Here is a 21,338-nt window from a genome sequence, read left to right as displayed (position 1 = left end):
GGAAAAATTTTACGAAACGTTAATTTTAAAATATCTTAATTTGAATAATTAACTATGTACATGATATTAGGAATGCGTATGACGAACAGGAAAGGAGATTCCATAGAGACGGTAGATTCCATAAAGAAATTTCGAAAAGAAAATTTTTTTTTAAAGCTATGTTCCCAGAGAAAAGTATTTAAGGAGTTTTGAATGCTTACGTGGCTCATCATACGAGTAAAAATAGTAATTGACCATATTGCATGGCACTTACTGACCTTATTTTCAAGATTAGGTCCCAGTACACCTGTAAAACCCCATGCAAATGACATATCGCCACAAGTGGAATTACGAAATATTGCTATTGGTTTGACGAGAAGCCCGGAACAGATATTCACAGAAGCGATGTTTCTCAATATATTAAATTCATTACTGTACTGATGTGAAAAGACCCTCGATAAACAAGTTGACAAATATCAGATGTAAATGCCTGGTATTTTCGAATTAAGTTTCATTTTATAGATCTTAGTTTAATATTAGTTATATATCGTTTTCATTGTTTTCTTGAATTTTAATAAATTTTGCAACTATTGTGGTTTACAGTTTAGGTAGGACCTTATTATTTAATTTATGCAATAATGTTCATGGCTGTTGTATCCAGGGGCCCCTCTGACGAGATTGGATGCAACGGTCGTCTATTTTTGTTCCTTGTTTTGTTTGTCTTATATCTATTTTTCCTTTGTGGTTGGTTTATCGTGTCATTTTAGTAATATTTCACTTTTTTTTTTTTTTTTGGCCTCTGTACTGTCAAGTCTCAAAAGAACATTGGCACTCATGAAAAAGTTTGACTTGGATATGGCTGTGAACAAGGAACAGTTTCACAGAACTATTTGGAGTAGTGGCATGTGATGCAAGAAAGCAAGTGTATGAGCTTATGCAGCATCAGCCAAAAAAAAAAAAAAAAAAAAATCGCACCATTCTCTCCAAATGCCTGTCCAGTTCCTCCTTAAATTTATTCAACCTATCAACTTCCACAACGACAGATGGAAGTTTGTTCCAGCAATTAACCACCCGCTGGTTAAAGGCAAATTCCGCATATCTATTCTACATCTGTCTTTTCTTAATTTGAATTTATGCCCCCTTAGTTTCGTGATTTGAACAAGTGGAAGGATCCCGTCAGAATTCAGCATGCTCAACCCATTCAAGCCCTTATACATCTCAATCAGATCACCGCGCAGGTGCCTAGTTTCCAGCCACTGCAATTTGCAGAACTTAAGCCTCTCTTGGTAAGAGGATCCCTTCATTCCCCTCACCAATCTTGTTGCCCTTCTCTGTACACGCTCAAACAAATCGACATCCTTCCTAAAATGAGGCCTCCAGACCTGTACGCAGTACTCAAGGCGTGGCCTGACCATTGCCTTATACAGAGGGACAATCACCTCCTTTTCCCAGCTAGCAAAATTCCTATATATCATTGACAAAACCCCATGGACCTGCCCTGCAAGCCTGTCTGCATTGCTCAGAAAACTTCATATCTGACTGCACAATTACTCCCAGGTCTTTCATTTTCTACTACCTTAACCACACAGTTGGTACTTTTCTCTCGGGTTACTTCTACTCATATGCAGTACTTTGCATTTTTCAAGGTTAAACTTCAGTTGCCACTTCTTAGCCCATCTGCCCAAATTATCTAGATCCTGTTGCAGTAGCACACTGCCATTACTGTCATTAACAACCCTGCCAACCTTTGTATCATCTGCAAACTTCGACACTAAGCCTGATATACCTTCATCAATATCATTGATAAATATACAAAACAACAGTGGACCCAACACCGAACCCTGTGGGACTCCACTAATTACTCCACGAAGAACAGCACCCATTGATTACCACCCTCTGTCTTCTCCCACTTAACCATCCTTTTATCCATTGTAGCAACTCACCCTTTATAACATTCTGCTCCAATTTGTACAATAGTCTTTCATGCGCAACAGTGTCAAAAGCTTTCCTGAAATCCAAATATATGATATCAAAATTATTTTTTGCATCCAGTTCCTTTGTAACCACATCATAATAACCAATCAAATTTGTCAGACAAGACTTTAACAAACCCGTGCTATGTCTGAATTATTGCTGCAGTCTTGTGTAAATGATTCTGCAATGCATCATAAGGTGACTGGTTGACAAATGAGTTCTGGGCTAAAGATGTCCTCGTTAATTCGTGTGTGTGTTGTCTACTGCAGCAACCTGCTGTCTGCGATTTTTCATGGCGCTGGACTTGACGTTATGAATACTTTTTTTTATTTCCGTGAATTGGACTTTTCCGATTTGAACGAACTTTCATTGTACAAAGTGTTCTACTGTTTATTCTTATGTTTTGTACAATCTTTGTTGTTATTTGTTTCTGCTCTGTTATATATAACACAACAGGCGCATGTTATATAATATAACATTATTTTAACATTTATGTTAAAATAAATAAATAAAGTGGCGCTGGTCTAAATTTATTATTTATTGGCTTATGACATGGTTATACTTAATATTTTTTAAAAATTTTGGATACATATTCCTACCACTTAACTTCCATTTTCACTTCAGTCTTCGTTATTTGTTTCTTTGATCATTTTACCTGATGTTATTTCGAAGCTCTTCTTCAACCCCATCATTGTTTTTACTTTGCTCACTGTATTTCCTCAAGTTTCTCAACCTCCCAGACTTTCTCTCTCAGGCCTCCTTATCCGAGTGGTCAGGAGCGGCAATGCAGTAGCACACGCTCCTTGAGTAGACCGGGGTTCAAGCCCCTGACTGTTAAATACAGTCGATCTGCCAACCCCCACTGGACCAGCGTGACAGATTATGGTCCATTTCCCTCAACATGATAATGGCTGCAATTTACCTTTTACAGTGCGACACCAGTGCACCTGCCTCAGTGTAAAGAGCCGTGGGGGCGGTGAGCAAAGGCATAGGAGGGATTTTTGCGAATTTTTATACGAAATTGGGAAAATAAAAGTACGGTTAACACGTTGAATGATTTTCAAAATATGGCGAACAAGTAAAACGTATGGGACACTCATTCCGACGAGCACTAAGCGGCTATAGCCGAGAGGGTGTAGTATAATAATATAAAATATACTTTTAGACAAACAATTTTATTAAATTAATTAATAAATAAATGGCTTTTTTGCATAAGGGCGCGGCGAGTTAAGTAAAAATTAATGTAATAGCGTTATGTAATTATTATTATCCATATGGTGCAAGGAAGCCTGAGGCTTATGCTGCACCAGCCAAAAAAACATCTTCTGAATTACAGACAGACAGACAGACAGACAGACAGACAGAGATCCAGCTCAGGACCCTGGATATGCCAAGCCCATACTCACCAGATGTGAGCCCTGGGGTAATAGTATGAGGTTAAATGAATTACAACCAATAGCATTGGAAAGAATATATATAAATAAATTATCAATAACCAAGGTACATATTATCTTATCAAAAAGCCACAACATGACCATGGTTTATGGAAGCACAAAGTATTTCGATTAGCCAAACAATTTAGTGCAATAACTTTCCGAACTTTCCACCGATGCCTTGTGTTTAATTTTTATTGAAACCATCCAACAAGCATATGTCCTTTGAAGTTATTTACGCGAATGCACTAAGCTAGAGGCGCCTCCGTAGCCAGGTAGGCAGGTGCACCATTGCGTAGCACACGCTTCCTGATTAGACCGGGGTTCGAGCCCGTGACCACGAAAGCCCGTGGTCATTCCCTGACCTTTTCGCATCCTCCGTGACCACGGAGGATGCGAAAAGGTCAGGGAATGACCACCGCATATCCCCGGAGCAATATGGCCTTAGTTGCTAATGCCCCTAAAAACCAAACAACAATAAGCTAAGATAATCTAAACCGGAAGCTGCATATATGTGAAACCGATAGCTGTCTGGTTTTTCTGAAAAGGTCACCTGGTAGTTCTAGTTTTAATGCATATATTTTATATATTGCGCTGGCATTGGCGAGTCTGTTAAGCAAGTAAGACGCCTTCTTCACCTTTCGGTTCTCAACAATATACATTATTCTTGTAGACATTGTCCTTCAGGAATTCCAACAGAAAATCACTGGGATTCAATCGGAAGAGTACGGTGATCAAGACCATTCAATCCCATATTGTCGATGACCTTATCTGAGGGGGTGACCAGGTTTTCCAAAGTTTTAAACATCATGGTCTACCCAACAGTTTATCATTTGCAGAAATTCATAGGCGCCTCCGTGGGCAAGGAGCAGCAGTGCGTAGCACCCACTTCTTGATTAGACCGGAGTTCGAGCCCGTGACCACCAAATACGGAGGATGCGGAAAGGTCAGGGAATGACCACCGCATATCCCAGGAGCAATATGGCCTTAGTTGCTAATGCTCCTAAAAACCAAACAACAGAAATTCATTTTCAGTCTCAAATTAGATCTGCCAAACACGACTTAGTATTATATTATAATGTACTGTGGTGCGAGAATGCCCTGAGTTTTTGCTGCTACAGTCAAAAATAAAATAAAAAATAAATTTAATAAACCACCTGTTTGACTCACTCCTCACATAGCTAACTAGCTGAGCTTTAAATTTTTCCCAAACTGTCCGCCTCAACGTGGAGGCAACTTATCCAAGAAAACTTCTGCAATCTTCTAAATCCCCCCTCAGTGATTTGAATTTATGTCCCTCAGTTTTAGAATCACTTAAGTGAAAATTTCGCCCTGATTTATTTTGAATTCATCTCTCAGAACCCTGCACACCTCAAACAGGTCTTCCGTAAGGTATCTAGTTTCCAAGCTCTGCACTCCATGTATTCCAAGTCTTTCCTCATATGGATGCCCTTTTGCCGATCTCACCAGGTGTGTTGCCAGTCTTTATGGGCTCTTTCAAGAAGCTTGATGTCTTTTTTAGATGCGTTATGCATACCTGAATACAGTATTCCAAGTGTGGTCTCACAGTTATACGGTTATATTTAGACTATATTAATGTTATGGATCAACTTTAGTTCCGAAGTTGAAATGACAATAAAAAGGCCGGAAACATAAAATAACGGAAATTAGCTCCCAACTACTTATGTATTAATGGATGAAATTAATTAAAAAGGGGTGTGAATATTAAAACCTAGTTAAAATTAAACTGCATGGAGGAAAGTGCACCTTTCTCAATGTTAAGCTCGTCATATGGGTTTCACTATATGAAATCACTGTTAAACCGAGACTCCGGACAGGGCACTTTCGAATCATGGTCAGCTGGTTCATAATGGTAAGGAAGGACAGTGACTTTGTTTCTAGTTCCCGTGGTGCAGTTCGATCATGCGCTTTGGAAATTTCATATAGAAGACCATATCCTAAATCCCTTTCCTCCTACAGTTAAACTGTTTATTCGTTACGTGGACGATAGCAAACAATAGATATTCTCTTTTCAAAATTTAACATTGTTCATCAGAGGTTAAACAATGTTTATACACATGAACACATAAAATATACACATTAACTTAAACATGAGTTTATTTCTAGCGATTAAATTTCTAGCGCGCATGATCGAATTGCACTACGGGAACTAGAAACAAACTTTCCTTGCTGTTATGAACCAACTGACGATGATTCGAAAGTTTCCAGTTTGGACTATCTTTGTTCAACAGTGATATATATATATATATATATATATATATATATTTTTTTTTTTTATATAGTGAAACCCATATGACAAGCATTGAGAAAGGTGCAATTTAATTTTAACCAGTTTTTAATATCCACATCTTTTTAATTAATCTCATCCACACAAGTAATTGGCAGGTAAGTTCCGGTATTTTGGGTTTCTGGTGTTTAGTTATATTTATAAATGGCATTCGCATTTCTAGTGCGAAAAATAAAAATAACTAACGCGCACCATAAGTTCACCAAGTTAATTTTAGAATACTGTATAAGGATGGAACCTGGGCACCTTCTTTGTCGTCTATCTATAAGTGGTCTTAGTGCTGCAGATTTGCAATGCACTCACTCGGCCACAGGGCATCCTGCTGTGCTGTAAACTGCTGATTTCCACTTTCACAGTGGACAACAATCAGCGTTATGGGGTGAGACAATCTGCCTTGTCTCCATTGTTGTTGTTATCGGATTTTAGGAGCATTGGCAACTAAGGCCATGTTGCTCTCTCTGTAAATTGCGCGTGCTCTGTAGTCTTTTCCTTTCCTTGATTAAAACACCGATTTTTCGGGAGAACAAATCGTGCTATTCTCACCTGAGACTGACAAACTCAACCACCTTGTGAAAAAGACCCATAAATTCCTCTCGGCATCGACCGGACCTGAATCACCTTTTCCACCCAGTGTGGGGAGGACAGCGATTCTAGCAACTGTGCTACCCACGAGGATAATCTCCATTATTCTTTCTCAGTAATGCAATGCTATTTTCATTACTAGTTCATCGCACTTTGCAATTTTAAGAATCCTTCTTTTTTAGAAAGGTGTAATGTTTAACAAGTTATTGACACAAGAAACTCGTTGATTAAGTTGATACCAAGCCATCGATAGTATTAGAAATTTTAAATGCTGAAATCATTTTTTCTTTCTGAAAGAAAAACCTCTTCTGTATGCAGCCTAAACTCGCGGCTGCGCTGTAACAAAACTGCCAGTTTCATAAAATGTTTCTGTTTTATGAAACACTATGAATTTGGTAACACACTATTTGGTAATATACTCCATCTCAGGGGCGTTCCTAGTATGTGGCGCTCAGGTGTCAATTGAAATTTGGCACTCCTTTAAAATTTTCTTTATATGTGTGTGTAAGTTTCAGGCGCCCCTTGAACATTGACGCCCGGGCGCAGCGCACCCATAACCCTCGGGACGGCCCGCCCCTGCTCCATCTTGCTTACAATTTTCCGTTAGGAAATCGCTAACCGGCAGAAAAAAAAAATCCCATGTTTTATTGTTTAATGAGATCAAACTGACCGCTGCCAGCCCAATATAAAAAAAACAAATTTGTTTATTCTCGTGACTGCCGAGGCCAGAAGGGTTTGCGTATTCATTGTAATTTCAGATATACATAAAAAAATAAATAGGTTACGTGTTTTCTTGTTGACTCTGTACGTCCTCAGTTTTTATGCACTGTTGTACAATACCTTAGCAGTAGATTCTAAGACCATGAGAAGTCAATATATTGTGTTAAATTGTCCGTATTCGGTGGTTATTTGACCTGTTAATCACTTCCAACTGCAATATAATTGCATCCTTTTTAATCTTGTAATGCAATTTCAATAAGCCTGTATTTAATTTCATATGATTTTGGAATCTATGTATATTGCATTTGTAGTTAATCCAAGCTTAAATAACTTTCCATTTGACCATTTTTTCGTTTTTATCTTAATAAAAACCGAACAGTACGATGGTGCACGACATCTCCCAGGCCCGCACCCTCAGAACCAGTTGGATGTCCAGAGGGATATGCCTGCAGGATTCAAGAACCAGGCGATCCACTAAATGGAATTTTGAGTCGAGGAATTTGTGTACCCGACATTCATAGAGGTAATTAGGATTTATAATTCGTTTTTTTTTTTTTCTTTTTTCGATTATGATGCCACAGCAGTGTTTCTTCTGGATTGATAAATCCACACTTTAATTAATGTAAAATATGACCCATAGTCAGTTATTCCATCATTTTAGGAGGGACTGAAGTAAGGGCAATAGAACATGTATATAAAGTGCTTAGCATCATAATACACAGCCATTTCTGAATAAACAGAAAATTTTTAAGGTGGCATCGTTTTAGGTTATATCTCATATTGTGAATGCCTTCACAACGAGTTGCCATGATATTGCACTACTTCGAATAAGTAACGCTTCACCTAAGGAGAAGACTAGTGTTACTTATTCTCAGATAGGTACCACCACCCAGACAGCACTGTTTCAGGGCTATTTGATGTATGTATGTGAATATCTACTCGAATATCCACTTGTCCCTATTAGACTTAGAAAAGCAAAAAAGGTAGAGGGAAAGTTATAGTAGGAGTGGAAGAGGAAAAGAAACAGTGTAGAAGAATGAAAGGGACAGTAACTCCTTCAACTCACACCACTCAAAAACTCATCGAATAGGCAACGCTTCCCCAGTGGAGAAGGCTGTTGTTACCTATTCTCGGAAACTCCGGACATCATCGAGCTCCCCCTAGCAGCACTGTTTCAGGGCTATTTGATGTATGTATGTGAATATCTACTCGAATATCCACTTGTCCCTATTAGACTTAGAAAAGCAAAAAAGGTAGAGGGAAAGTTATAGTAGGAGTGGAAGAGGAAAAGAAACAGTGTAGAAGAATGAAAGGGACAGTAACTCCTTCAACTCACACCACTCAAAAACTCATAAACTCCTCGAATAGGCAACGCTTCCCCAGTGGAGAAGGCTGTTGTTACCTATTCTCGGAAACTCCGGACATCATCGAGCTCCCCCTAGCAGCACTGTTTCAGGGCTATTTGATGTATGTATGTGAATATCTACTCGAATATCCACTTGTCCCTATTAGACTTAGAAAAGCAAAAAAGGTAGAGGGAAAGTTATAGTAGGAGTGGAAGAGGAAAAGAAACAGTGTAGAAGAATGAAAGGGACAGTAACTCCTTCAACTCACACCACTCAAAAACTCATAAACTCCTCGAATAGGCAACGCTTCCCCAGTGGAGAAGGCTGTTGTTACCTATTCTCGGAAACTCCGGACATCATCAAGCTCCCCCTAGCAGCACTGTTTCAGGGCTATTTGGCCCTTCGTCAGTGAGTGGGTAGGTACCCAAGTGATGCAATGATGGCAAAACAGTTATGAAGTATAACTCCACAATATGAGAGATGCCTGATGGTGTATGATGTATTTAGACTAAGGCGCATTTAGGGCTAGAGCCTCAAGCTGCGAACAAATTTAGACTATGTATATAAAGTGCTTAGCATCATAATACACAGCCATTTCTGAATAAACAGAAAATTTTTAAGGTGGCATCGTTTTAGGTTATATCTCATATTGTGAATGCCTTCACAACGAGTTGCCATGATATTGCACTACTTCGAATAAGTAACGCTTCACCTAAGGAGAAGACTAGTGTTACTTATTCTCAGATAGGTACCACCACCCAGACAGCACTGTTTCAGGGCTATTTGGCCCTTCGTCAGTGAGTGGGTAGGTACCCAAGTGATGCAATGATGGCAAAACAGTTATGAAGTATAACTCCACAATATGAGAGATGCCTGATGGTGTATGATGTATTTAGACTAAGGCGCATTTAGGGCTAGAGCCTCAAGCTGCGAACAAATTTAGGCTAACAAATTTCACAATATGAGATATAACCTAAAACGATGCCACCTTAAAAATTTTCTGTTTATTCAGAAATGGCTGTGTATTATGATGCTAAGCACTTTATATACATAGTCTAAATTTGTTCGCAGCTTGAGGCTCTAGCCCTAAATGCGCCTTAGGGCAATAGAACATTAATATTAGAAATGTAGGTGTTGCCTCAAAACGTTTAATATTGAACTGGACTTTTTTTTCCTGAAACGGAAACCATATAGAAAAACGTAGACGTTTCAGGAAAAAAAAAAAAAAACGTCTGAAACATGGCAGGAGTTTCTTGCTACTTGAAATTGCTTATTACATTGGTTTTTTTTTTCCTCTTGTAACTTCTAATTAAAGCATTAATTATTGTCTAAAAATATATACATTCCCTAATATAGAAGCCATTTTTTTTTTCAATTCATTGCAGAACAGGAAACAAAAGAAGATGGAAATCCTTACAAAGAGAAAACCCGGACTGAAACCGGTAATAACGATATCACTTTTGCCTAAAAGTTTATGATAAGGTAAATGATGAAATATTCTTCTCAACTACAATTTGTTTAATGTTGTCCAAAAAAAAAAAAAAGGTAACCCCAACTTTTAACTTAGATTACGTTGAGTTAATTATCAATATGAGTAAATGATGAGGCTTCCGTAGCCGATTGGTCAAGAGCGGGAGTGCAGTAGCATACACACTCTTTGAATAGACCGGGGTTCAAGCCTCTGACTGCTAAATAAGGTCGATCTGCCAACCTTCATTGGACCAGCGTGGCAGATTATGGTCCCTTTCCCTCAACATGAATTGTCGAGGAGGCTTCCATCCTGCAGTAGATTGATAATGGCTGCAGTTTTTATGAGTAAATGGAACAGATATTTGATAAACATCGTATCAGTTCTGAACGCTAAAAGCTGATAGCTCTTCTACTTGATGTTTGAGTTTTGTGGAGGGACAGTAGATAAAAATTCGAAGATGCGTCCTTTGTTTCAGATATTTAATTAACGTCTTTAGAGCCATACGAGAAGCTCACGCCTTTGTTAAATTTGAATGTTTATCAGCTGATTTTTCTGCTAAATATGTTCCTTACGATTTACTACCAATTATTACTATAAATTATAGTAATAATTTACTACCAATTATTACTATAATAATTTAGAAACCTCTTTGAAGATAATTCCTTTTTATTCTGCTTATGTTTAAATTTCCATCTGATGAATTTTTGAATTAAAAGAAAGTATACCACAAAATTAAGCCATTTAAAATGCTGTCAGTGAGGTGCAATTCCGAGAGTTGGCATTTTAATCTTTTTTTTTTTTTTTTTTTGTGGCCTTTTGTCTTTAAAATGCAAGCAGAATCAAGAAGTAGGGTAATATTAAAAAAACAAAAGGCCACTTTTATTAAGGTCACCCGGAAAGTTACTTTCAACTACCCAATGTATTGTCTCTGTAAATTGCTTGTGTTCTCTGGTCGATTTGCCTGCTTTTCTGGACAAAAAAAAAAAAAAAAAATGCGGGGGTTATGGGGACAATTACCATGCTATCTACACCTGAGACCGACTAACTCAACCACAGAGTGAAAAAAGCCCATAAAAGTTCCTCGCATTATCGACGTGATTCGAACCGAGGCCTTTTCCACTCGGTGTGGGAGGATGACGATACCACTGTGCTACCGCGCAGATAAGTTAATATTTAAGAAGTTCCTGAATGGATATTATTGCAAACTTGATAGCTAGAGGCCTTGAGCAATAACACTGCACATTATTACAAATTCTTCCCGCGGAATCGGTAACAGCTACCGTCTTTGTTAAATGATATATATCCTGCCTTGCCAATCATTAAGATTACTTCCTGAAACATAGGAAGAAACTCTCATTGTGCTGTATAAGACTCTTCATTTATTAGATAAGTCGGCAAAACTTACTTTTTCTGATATGCGTGATTCAGAAGGATGCATTTGAGAAACCACTTATGTCTTTCGTTTCTTGAATTGTGGCTTCCGCTAAATGTGCACCCACAATAAGACGATTTTTTTTTTTTCCCCCAAATTCTGATCACATTTTTTCCATTCTGGATTCAGATTAACGTAGTTGAACAACATACACTGAGTGATCGCTGAATTATGACCACCCCTATGAAAACTTAATGTGACTCGATGACCACGTGAGGTACGAGAGTACGGAGTTAATCGACCTACGTAGCATAGATAAGGTGTCAGTGGTTCAGTAGGTCGTAAAATTCCGAGCGTGATGGATAAAAGGAAGGATTGTGGGTGCTCGACGAAATGGTGCCTCGATTTCCCAAACAGCTGAACTGGTGGAGTGTTCGAGAGCAGCCATAGTTAAAGTGTACCAGGACTGGCGTAAAAATGGTCAAACAACGACCCGACAGCAAAACTGCAAAGGTCAGCGAAAGGTTGATGTTGGAGATGAGCACCGGGTCCGACGACGCGAACAGGCGCAGCGCTGTTGAAGAGTTGACTGCCCAATCCAACATGGGCCAACCCGGAAAGATATCTGGCATGACCATGCGTCGCACGCTCGCACGTATGGGCTATACCAGCAGACGACCCCTACGGCATCCTCCCCTCCAAGGTTCATCGGCGTACAAGACTCGCCTGGTGCAAAGCGCATGCAAGTTGGACGTTAGAAGACTGGAAGAAAGGGTGCTGATCGGATGAGTCACGTTATTTACTCCAAACCGTAGATGGTCGTGTACAGATTTGGCGTCAACAACATGAGGCTCTTCATCGATCATCATCAGCCATTTTCAATCCACTACAGGATGAAGGCCTCTCCAGCAACTTTCCAGTTCCTTCTGTTTCGAGTACTGGCCATCCATTTACTACCCAAAAACTCATTAATTTCATCTATCCATCTCCGCCTTTGTCTTCCAGGTTTTCTTCTAGCTCCTCTTGGGTACCATTCTGTTATTTTCTTAGTCCATCTGTCATCATGTCTTCGAGCTATGTGTCCTGCCCAAGACCATTTTAGTTCTTTAGTTTTGATAAGAATGTCCTTTACTTGAGTTTGCTGCCTAATCCATGTGTTTCTCTTCTTATCTAACGTCTGATTCCCAATATAATTCGTTCCATTCTTCTCTGTGTAGTTCTCAGCTTCTCTTCCATTCTTTCGGTGAGTGCCCAAGTTTCACTTCCATAAGTCATGTTGGAGAGTATACATTGATTCATTATTTTACGTTTCAGACAAACTGGAATATTGCTCTTCAGTATGTGACTATATTTCCTGAATGCTATCCATCCAAAATTTATTCTTCTCTTGACTTCCAGCCATTTATCATTATTACAGCTAATAACTTGTCCCAGATAAGTATATGACTCCACCTTTTCAATTACTGCTCTTTCAATCATTATTTCCCTTTCCGTGGCATACTTGTTCATCATTACTTTTGTTTTAGCCATATTCATCTTTAGTCCAAAATCCTTACTAACTGATTTTCCTCTAATTCATTGGGATTGTGGCTTATAACCACAATGTCATCTGCAAATCGTAAATGGTTTAGGTACTCTCCGTTCACATTGACTCCTTTCTGCGACCAGTCTAATCTTCTGAAAGCTTCCTCAAGGGCAGCAGTAAACAGCTTCGGAGATATTGTGTCTCCTTGTCGAACTCCTTTCTCGATTTTAAATTTGCTACTGTCTTTGTCTAGTCTAATAAAGGAGGTAGCACTCTCATATATTTTCTTCAAAATCATAATATATGGGGTATCTATGCCTTGTCTTTCCAGTGCCCGAAACATTGCCTTATGCTGTATGGAGTCAAATGCCTTTTCATAATCCAAAAGTGCTAGGCATAACGGTGTTTTCTATTCATTTGCTTTCTCCATTAGCTGTGATATTACATGAAGGTGATCCATAGTTGTGAATCCTGTCCTAAAGCCAGCTTGCTCTTTCGGTTGATTCTCATCAAGTATTCTTTCTAATCTGTTAGTAATGACCTTTGTGAACAACTTGTAGATGTGGGATAACAGTCTAATTGGTCAATAATTTCCAATTTCTGATTTATCTCCTTTCTTATGCAGCAAAACTATGATTGCATTATTCCACTGCTTAGGCGTCACACCTTTTCTAATGCACTTTGTGAAGAGCCTTGCCAGTTTTTGTGTTATGTCTCTTCCTCCCAATTTTAACAACTCTACAGTAACTTCATTTTCCCCCGGGGCTTTCTGATTCTTAATTTTCTTCAATGCATGTTCTACCTCGTCAGGAAGAATATCGGGTATGTCGCATGTGTTGCTTCTTTGCAGATCCATCTTCCCCACTGCTGGCATCATTTCCTCGCTCCTTGTATAATTCTCTATAGTAGTCTTCTGCTATTTGAATTATGCCTTCTCTGCTTTTTATAAGTACACCATCGCTATTCTTCAGTTTCAGTATCATTTGTCTTTCTGTATTACTGCTCATGGCTGCTGATTTAAATCCTTTGTTTTCCCTTAATGCTTGTTCTACTTTTCTTGTGTTAAATCTTCTTATGTCCTCTCTGAGTCTCTTTCTAATGGCTTTGCATAACTCAGTATACTCAATTTTCTCCCTGTCAGTGTTTTCCTTGCTCTTCATTTGTCGCCTTCAGTTCATCATGACAAGTGTTTCTTGACTAATTTTTTCTTCTTGGGATTTCTGTTTCCCTATAGGTTTCTTGGGCGTTATCACTTTCAGAAAGTTGTAATATTCCTCGTCGATATCACGGTCCTGAGCAGTCTGCAGAAGCTCCAACTTGTTCTTAAGTTCAGTATATCCTGCTTTTTCTCCTCCTCTGTTATCTCAAAGACCTTTCTTCTAACTCGTGCATTGATGATCTTGGTAAAATACCAACTACCGTTCCTAATACACTCTATTCAATGCCTCCTGTAAACTTTCGACAAAAGGATGTCAAGGATTTTGAACAGCCTTGATGCCAAGAAATACGCGAGGTCCTTATGGTATTTCTCCACTGTGCTTCTGAGATTACTCCTGTTCTATGTCACCTTTTTTCACTTTTTTATTCCACAGTTGGAAATTTGCTCATATCCAGCCAGTCCTAAAAAGGGTGACAAATCCCTTCCATCAAATTATCGCTTCATTCCAGTTATTTCTGTTCTTTCTAAAGTAATGGAGAAATTTATTAACCACGAACTCTTAAACTATCTAGAAACATTCCATCGGATCAATGATCGACAGTATGGATTTCAGTGTCAATCCACTGGTGATATATTGACTTTTGTTACCCAACTATGGACAAATTCAATGGAAAAGTTTGAAACTCGAGCAGTCGCTCTTGACATTTCAAAGGTTCTTTAACGTGTTTGGCATAAAGGTCTTCTAAATAAACTTCCATCTTGTAGTTTGCCAAATGTTTTTTGTAAATGCGTATCCAGTTTTCTTCTGGCCGCTCACTGCTGCGGATGATGGTAGATGAATGTCCTCTAAATTCTACGCTGATGCGAGTATTCCCCAAGGTTCAGTTCTTTTTCCCACTTTTTCTCTTGTATATTAAATACCTTCCATTGACCGGAAATCTTATCCATAGTTTTGTTGATGATAACACATTTCATTCCACGTTCCAGTTTCAGAAACTTTGTCCTGCACAACCAGCTTTAACTTCCATGGAATATTGTTCCCACATCTGGGGCGGTGTCCCCATCAAGCCGTAGCCTAGTGGTCAGGCGCGCGGGTGCATAAGTACGCGTGCCTTGAGTGACCGGGATTCAAGCCCGTGACTACTGTATTCTGTCTGTTTTGTGAACTCCTCTGGCCGTTTGGTCGTCCCGGAGTATAAACAGGAAAAAAATAAAATAAAATAAATGACCCATCTCTAACAAAGTCTCTACTCTCCGTCTCAGACGTTCTGTTTCTGCCGCATGCCTTTTTCTATAGATACTTCGAATAGGCACTGTTATTTTGAATTGGCTTTTATAATTCTTTCTCTCCCAAACCAGTCCGAATACATGCTGCAATCAGTGAACATCCTTTTACTGTTCAACTTAAAACTCACAGAACCAACTTTTCTTTTTCCAAATTTATTCCTTCAAAATCCGTTTTTTGGAACAACGTATTTTCACATGTATTTCTGAAAATTATATCTACAGAAATTAAAGTCTAATATCAACAAGTATCTTCTTTAACTTCTCAACCTTTAACCCATCCACGGTACTAAATATTATTCTAAGTTTTAATATCTCTCGTGCTTGGTGTTTTCATTAAAAAGAAAAAAGTCGACCACAGAACAAAAGCAAGTTTGTAGACAAATTATATACAGTGAAATATAGTGTAAATTGCTGATTCTCCTAAAACACTACGCCCAACTGACCAACCTGTTCTGTATAGCCTTTCTGTGTTTTCCCCATATTCATATTCTGCATCCCTTATGTCTGAGTGACGCCATGTTTCTGATATCCCCACAAAGTCTACATTTGATGACTTAATCAGTACTTCAAATTAATTTACTATGCTCCTAGCAGTAGTGTGCATGTAGCATAGATAGCTGCATCTGTTCTTCCTCTTAGTTGCCCAAATACAGCGATTGTATGTACTTGTTCCATGATAGCCCACTGCAGCGTTTGAAATCCCTGACACTACATTCCAGGGCTGCTTCATGTTCCATTCGAAGCAGTGCTTCATCTCTGCCAGCGGCTCTAGTTAATCTATTAGTCTGTGTATAACCCTCCCACAAGCTAGCAGTTTTCTGACCCACCTAACGTAACGCTGTCTCTATATTATAATAATTATTATTATCCATATGATGCAAGGAAGCCTGAGGCTTATGCTGCACCAGGCAAAAAAAAAAAAAAAAATCCGAATTACCCTGAGAGAGAGAGGGAATCATCAAGAAAGAGAAGAATGATAAAATCCTGCTGCTCAGGACCCTGGGTGTGCCAGTCCCATACTCACCAGATGTGAGCCCCTGGGGATTAGTAAATATTCTTGTACTCTTTCTACTTAAGTGTATTCCATCCTGTAAAAACAGTCTCTGCTGTTAACAAGCACAGACAACTCTGAAAAAAATCCTATCCCATGGGCCTTGCACAGTTTACGACCGAACTGATTGACAAGGCTCTCAAAATGTACTCCCATCTATTGTGTCTGGGCAGAATTGCAGACACTTCAAAATTTAATCCTAACTCCGACTTTTTCTCAACATAGCTCAGTACTTGTTAAATAAGTTCTCAGATCTCCTACTCTTAGTGTCATTAGTGCTAATATATAAATTACAAATAGCGATGTACATGCAGGCTGAAAAGCCCGGCCTGTGAACACACTATTAGAGATATAATACCTAACGCACGATATAATTTAAGTTGCTGATGCACCTAAGCCCTACAATAACAGCAATGCTCATGAAAACCAAAACAAACAGGTACTGTCGAACACGTGACCTCGCTCTTACATCCTTACAGCTGAAACTTTGATTGTATAGCTGAGCCATTTCTTGTTGCCTGTTTATAGTTTTGTCAATAACCTTTGCAGGAAAACTAGGATTGCACTAATGCCACAACCGCTGGACATGTGTTTAACCAACGACTGGAAAAATAAATATAGGTAAATTTAGATTAATACGAAGAAATAAACTAATGAAAAATTAAACAAAAATAATTAACAGTAATACAGTTGAATTTCCAATTTAGGAAACGGAAATAGCACATTATATTGACCATAATGCGCCCAGGGATATTTGAGGAATCCCTCTGATTCCTCAAATATAGATAATGAATGAATTTCTCAGACATTTATATTTGGTATGTGTATTAACGGCTCACAAGCGTGACTTTTTGCTATGTCTGTTCAAGTGTGTTCACGAGCCGATTTTCGTGTATCTGCTGAAAAACCATATATCCTCCGTCTAATTACAGCTTATTATGAAGAGCATTTCAGAAATTTCTGTCATCGATGGCAATCGAACCAGGACGACTGCCAGGCGGTGATGTATCGGTGCCGACTGGCTGCCATGGCTTGAACATTTATGTAAATTAGCCAACTTAAATTTTGACGCGAGGCCCCTACAGGTAAGAGGCCTTGGGCTGTCGCCCTCATTGTGTGAATGTGAGCGATAGTGAACTTAATCAAATTTTTTACACAGGTAAATTAAAGCAAGAATCTCTTATAAGCTTGAAAAAGTTCACTTTCATATTTTTCTGTCAGAAATAATTTCATATAAATTTTAATCGCCCCAGTCTATATAATTTAAGTTGGCAAATAACGCGCTGAGATAATCAACATTTGAAGACACTTGCTCTTGATAAATTCCATGTGAAAAGGTTTAGTGTCACCTGAAACCCACATAACGGGTCAGGGACGAAGGGGTGACTTTCCTCAACCAGTTTTCAAACGGAATGCCACTTTATGTGACGCCATCCTGCAGTGTGCGGCCCACATTTGTAAATGAAGCGTGTCCACCGCCTAACAGATGGATCAGGGAGTATCCCATCATGTCTGTGGCAGGTGAATGGCACTGTAATCGAAAAGTAAAAAAAAAAAAATGAAACATGTGAGTAAAGTGTAAATAGCCTTTACTGATTCAGTTGTTTTTCTCTTTCGCAAGTTGTTTCAAACAGATTATATAGTCTGGTCAAAGGATTTTCGGTCAAAGGGGGGTGGGCTGTAAAGGGATTACATTTAAGTTTTCTTCTAACCTACACGAATTAAGTTAAGTAAGAATTATATTTAAGAAATTTAATTAAATTTTATATTGTTTCAATGACAGTGCAAGACCTTAAACAAAACAATTATGGATACAGCTCAGTATTTCATGAGCGTGGTCGAAAAGGCTGCGTTACTTGAATGCTAACCCGTCCAAATCCACCGTCCCATGGGAATTCCGTTTTGCACAGGACAGGTTGCTCATAAGAATCCCGTGAAAAAAAAATATATTTGCTTCTAATATACTTTCAAAGTAATCATAAACTTAAATGATCCTAAAATCGTAATACAGTATTGCATTTGTAAACTAGTTAAATCAGGCGTGCGGGTGCATAAATACACGTGCCTTGAGTGACCGCGGTTCAAGCCCGACTGCTGAATACGGTGCTGTTTCTTGTATTCTGTCTATCTTGCGAACTCCACTGACCGTTTGGACGTACCGTAATAATAAACTGAAAATTTATTTATTTTAATTGCTGAAATGTGGATATGAAAATAAACGCTCGATTCTGAATTTTTATTAGATTGAAGTCGTAATAAAACTAAGGTATCGTTAGAGCTACTGTTAGGGGGATATATAAACTCGCTTAAAACAACGTTTTTTTTTTTATTATATTATATTATTATATGAAAACGTAAATCAGTTTACAGATTAATTAAAATTCGTAAACTAATTTACGAATAATTAATTTATTAACTAACCTAATGAATCACATTAATTATTAAGAGGCTATGAAACTTTATTAGCATTAGTAGAGGCATATGATGCAAGAAAGCAAGCTTATTCAGCATCAGCCAAAAAAAAAAAACCCCACTCCCATTTCACCCTTCTGTTCGTTCGAAATACCTGTCCAGTTGAGCTTTAAATTTGTTTAGGCTATCAACTTCTACAAGTGATGGAAGTCGGTTCCACCAACCAACCACCCGCTGGCCAAAGGCAAATTTCCGCACATCTATCCGACATGTAGGTGGTAGGTGACTTTCATCAACCGGTGAAATACCACCACTTTGCTTATTGGAGGCTTGAAGTGGTGAAACCCATGTTTAGTCTCTAGAGCAAAGTTTCCGGCACCTTCCCCCCCCCCCCCACCTCCATATTTCTCCTTCAATCCATACATGGTACTAAGTACTATAGGTTTTGATACCTTTCGTGTTTGGGGTTTTCATAAAAAAAAAAAAAAAAAAAAAACCCTCATTGAGAGTAAGGAAATGAAATATCAAATGCCTTTCCTTACTCTCAATAAAATCACGCAACCTACGGAACGGGGAGTCATATTCGGCTGTAAACGTTTCTATCAAAGGAAACCACTTGAAGAAACCACTTTTTTTTTCTTTTTTTTTTTTAATATTCCAACAATAAGCAGGATACAAAAGAGCAAATGGCAGTAGCCAGTATTATAGATTAAACATAAAACGTGCTCTTCAATGCTCTTCAAAAAGCTATTAAAAGATCACGAAAATTATTAAAACCTACAGTACGTAGGCCGCCGTAGCCTAGTGGTCAGGCGCGCGGGTGCCTAAGTACACGTGCCTTGAGTGACCGGGGTTCAAGCCCTGACTACTGAATACGGTGCTGTTTCTTGTATTCAATCTACCATGCGAACTCCTCTGACCGTTTGGTCGTCCCGGAGTATAAACAGAAAATTTATTTTATTTTATTTACTTGTACTTTAAAACAATGTATGGGCACTGTAGAGAACTAAGAGAGAACTAAGTTCTCTGGTGTCCAGAGACTAAGGACCTTTAAGGAGATCTAACTGCTATGTTCAAAACTTTGAATGGAATGGAATGAGTAAGCTCGATATTGACTGCATTCTTCCTCTTGGTCAGACTATATACGAGGAGCGTAAACTAAAATTGAGGAAAGATAGTTGTAGAATAGATGTGCGGAAGTTTGCCTTCACTCGGCGGGTTGTTGATTGTCGGAACAAACTTTCATTTTTGGTTGAGGTGGGTAGTTTGAATAAATTCAAGGAAGAACTAGACAAGTTCTTGGGTTTGGGTGGGAATAGACAGGTGAGGTGGGTAGAGTGTTTTTTGGCTGATGCTCTACAAAGCTTGCTTTCTTGCATCACTAATACTGATATTAATACTAAATATAACATCATTAATCACAGATAATTCGAAAATAGAAAAGAGATTTTATTTTTTATTTATTTTATTATTTTTTTTTTTTTTTTTTTTTTTTTTTTACTTTTCACTCTGGCAACACGATATCGAGAGAGAGAAAATAATAGTTTTAAATCTAGAAACGTGACCATACCTTTTTAGGCGAATGTACGCAATTTATAAAGATACCAGTAGTAACGTAGTATTGTGTGCAATTCAAATTACACAATAAAAATAACATACACACCTGACAATTTATCAAATAATGTTACTTAAGGAAATAAAACTAATATAAGCAGTTACTTTATCAGATAATATATTAATTATTGGCATCATTTGTATTAAATTAATTTATATTCAAAACTAGAATCACATCCCACTCACACACTGCAAAATTACTGAAGATCCAATTCACAAACCACCCTACATTGTATGTAACCTGCTGGTTTCCGCGAGGTATTCAACCCGATTTAAGGCTTTGCCCACGGGTGCTGCAATTAAGAGGTTTGAGTGTAATAATAGTTCTGTCAAAAGGTAGGTATTTCCCTGAACTAACCAACAACGCATGTTCTAAAAAATTATTGTGCTTCAAGAATGAAATTAGGAAAACTTTCTGATCTAAACTTCCATTAATGCTTTTCTCCGAGAGCCTCTCTCCCTCTCTCTAAATTGATTATTAGAATAACAGTTTCAATTGCTGTAAATGTCTCCCAGTAGCGCTGCGATCCTATGTCCCACTAGTAGGCGAAATGAAATTTGCTACCCTAAATGCTGAATACTAACAATCAGAAAGCAATGTCAAAAAAAAGGCACCCCCCCCCATGGACTGCAGCCAGTAGATGACGTCCAGCTGAACCACCATGCGGCGGGTGAGGGTGACGTACACCGTACGGCTCCCTCCGGCCGCTAAAAACCTTTTTTTTTTTTAGGGGGACTTCAAAATTGTAATAATTTTAATAATTTTAAAGTTGACTGAATACGATAAAAATGTTACACTGACATTACAACTTAATCTGATTACTCTCAGAAATTGCTGTCCTTCTGGTGTGAAGTAGGGGACGAAACAAACCCTTCTCTTGGCAGCCTGCCTGTTTACCATGAAATATTCGATCAGTAGAAATGACCTTGAAACCTTTCCTCCCCGCCTAGGAAACTATGGGGGGAACCGTTCTGGTGATGGACTGGCAATCAGATTTCCATTGTGGATTCTAAAATCCATGAAATTCAACGACTTTGTTTAATTAGCTGATGACGTTTGATTGAATCAATGATAGCAGATATTTTTGTATCGATGCCTGCCCAA

At 38.4% G+C, this 21,338-nt stretch overlaps 1 protein-coding gene across 1 annotated transcript in view; it reads left to right on the top strand.

Annotated features, from left to right (window-relative positions):
* Positions 1–21,338, top strand: part of LOC150085177 (WAP four-disulfide core domain protein 1-like) — a 95,700-nt gene that overhangs the window by 63,541 nt on the left and 10,821 nt on the right. Inside the window, exons 5-6 of the mRNA XM_090373069.1 lie at positions 7,376–7,519; positions 9,728–9,784. Of these exons, the coding sequence (XP_090229195.1) occupies positions 7,376–7,519; positions 9,728–9,784 (201 nt within the window). The remainder of the gene's footprint in view (positions 1–7,375; positions 7,520–9,727; positions 9,785–21,338) is intronic.

Source organism: Mastigoproctus giganteus, chromosome 5 (assembly GCF_048544385.1).
Source record: "Mastigoproctus giganteus isolate SK-2022 chromosome 5, ASM4854438v1, whole genome shotgun sequence".
NCBI classification, from domain to species: domain Eukaryota; kingdom Metazoa; phylum Arthropoda; class Arachnida; order Uropygi; family Thelyphonidae; genus Mastigoproctus; species Mastigoproctus giganteus.
This window is presented reverse-complemented; position numbering and strand designations above follow the sequence as displayed.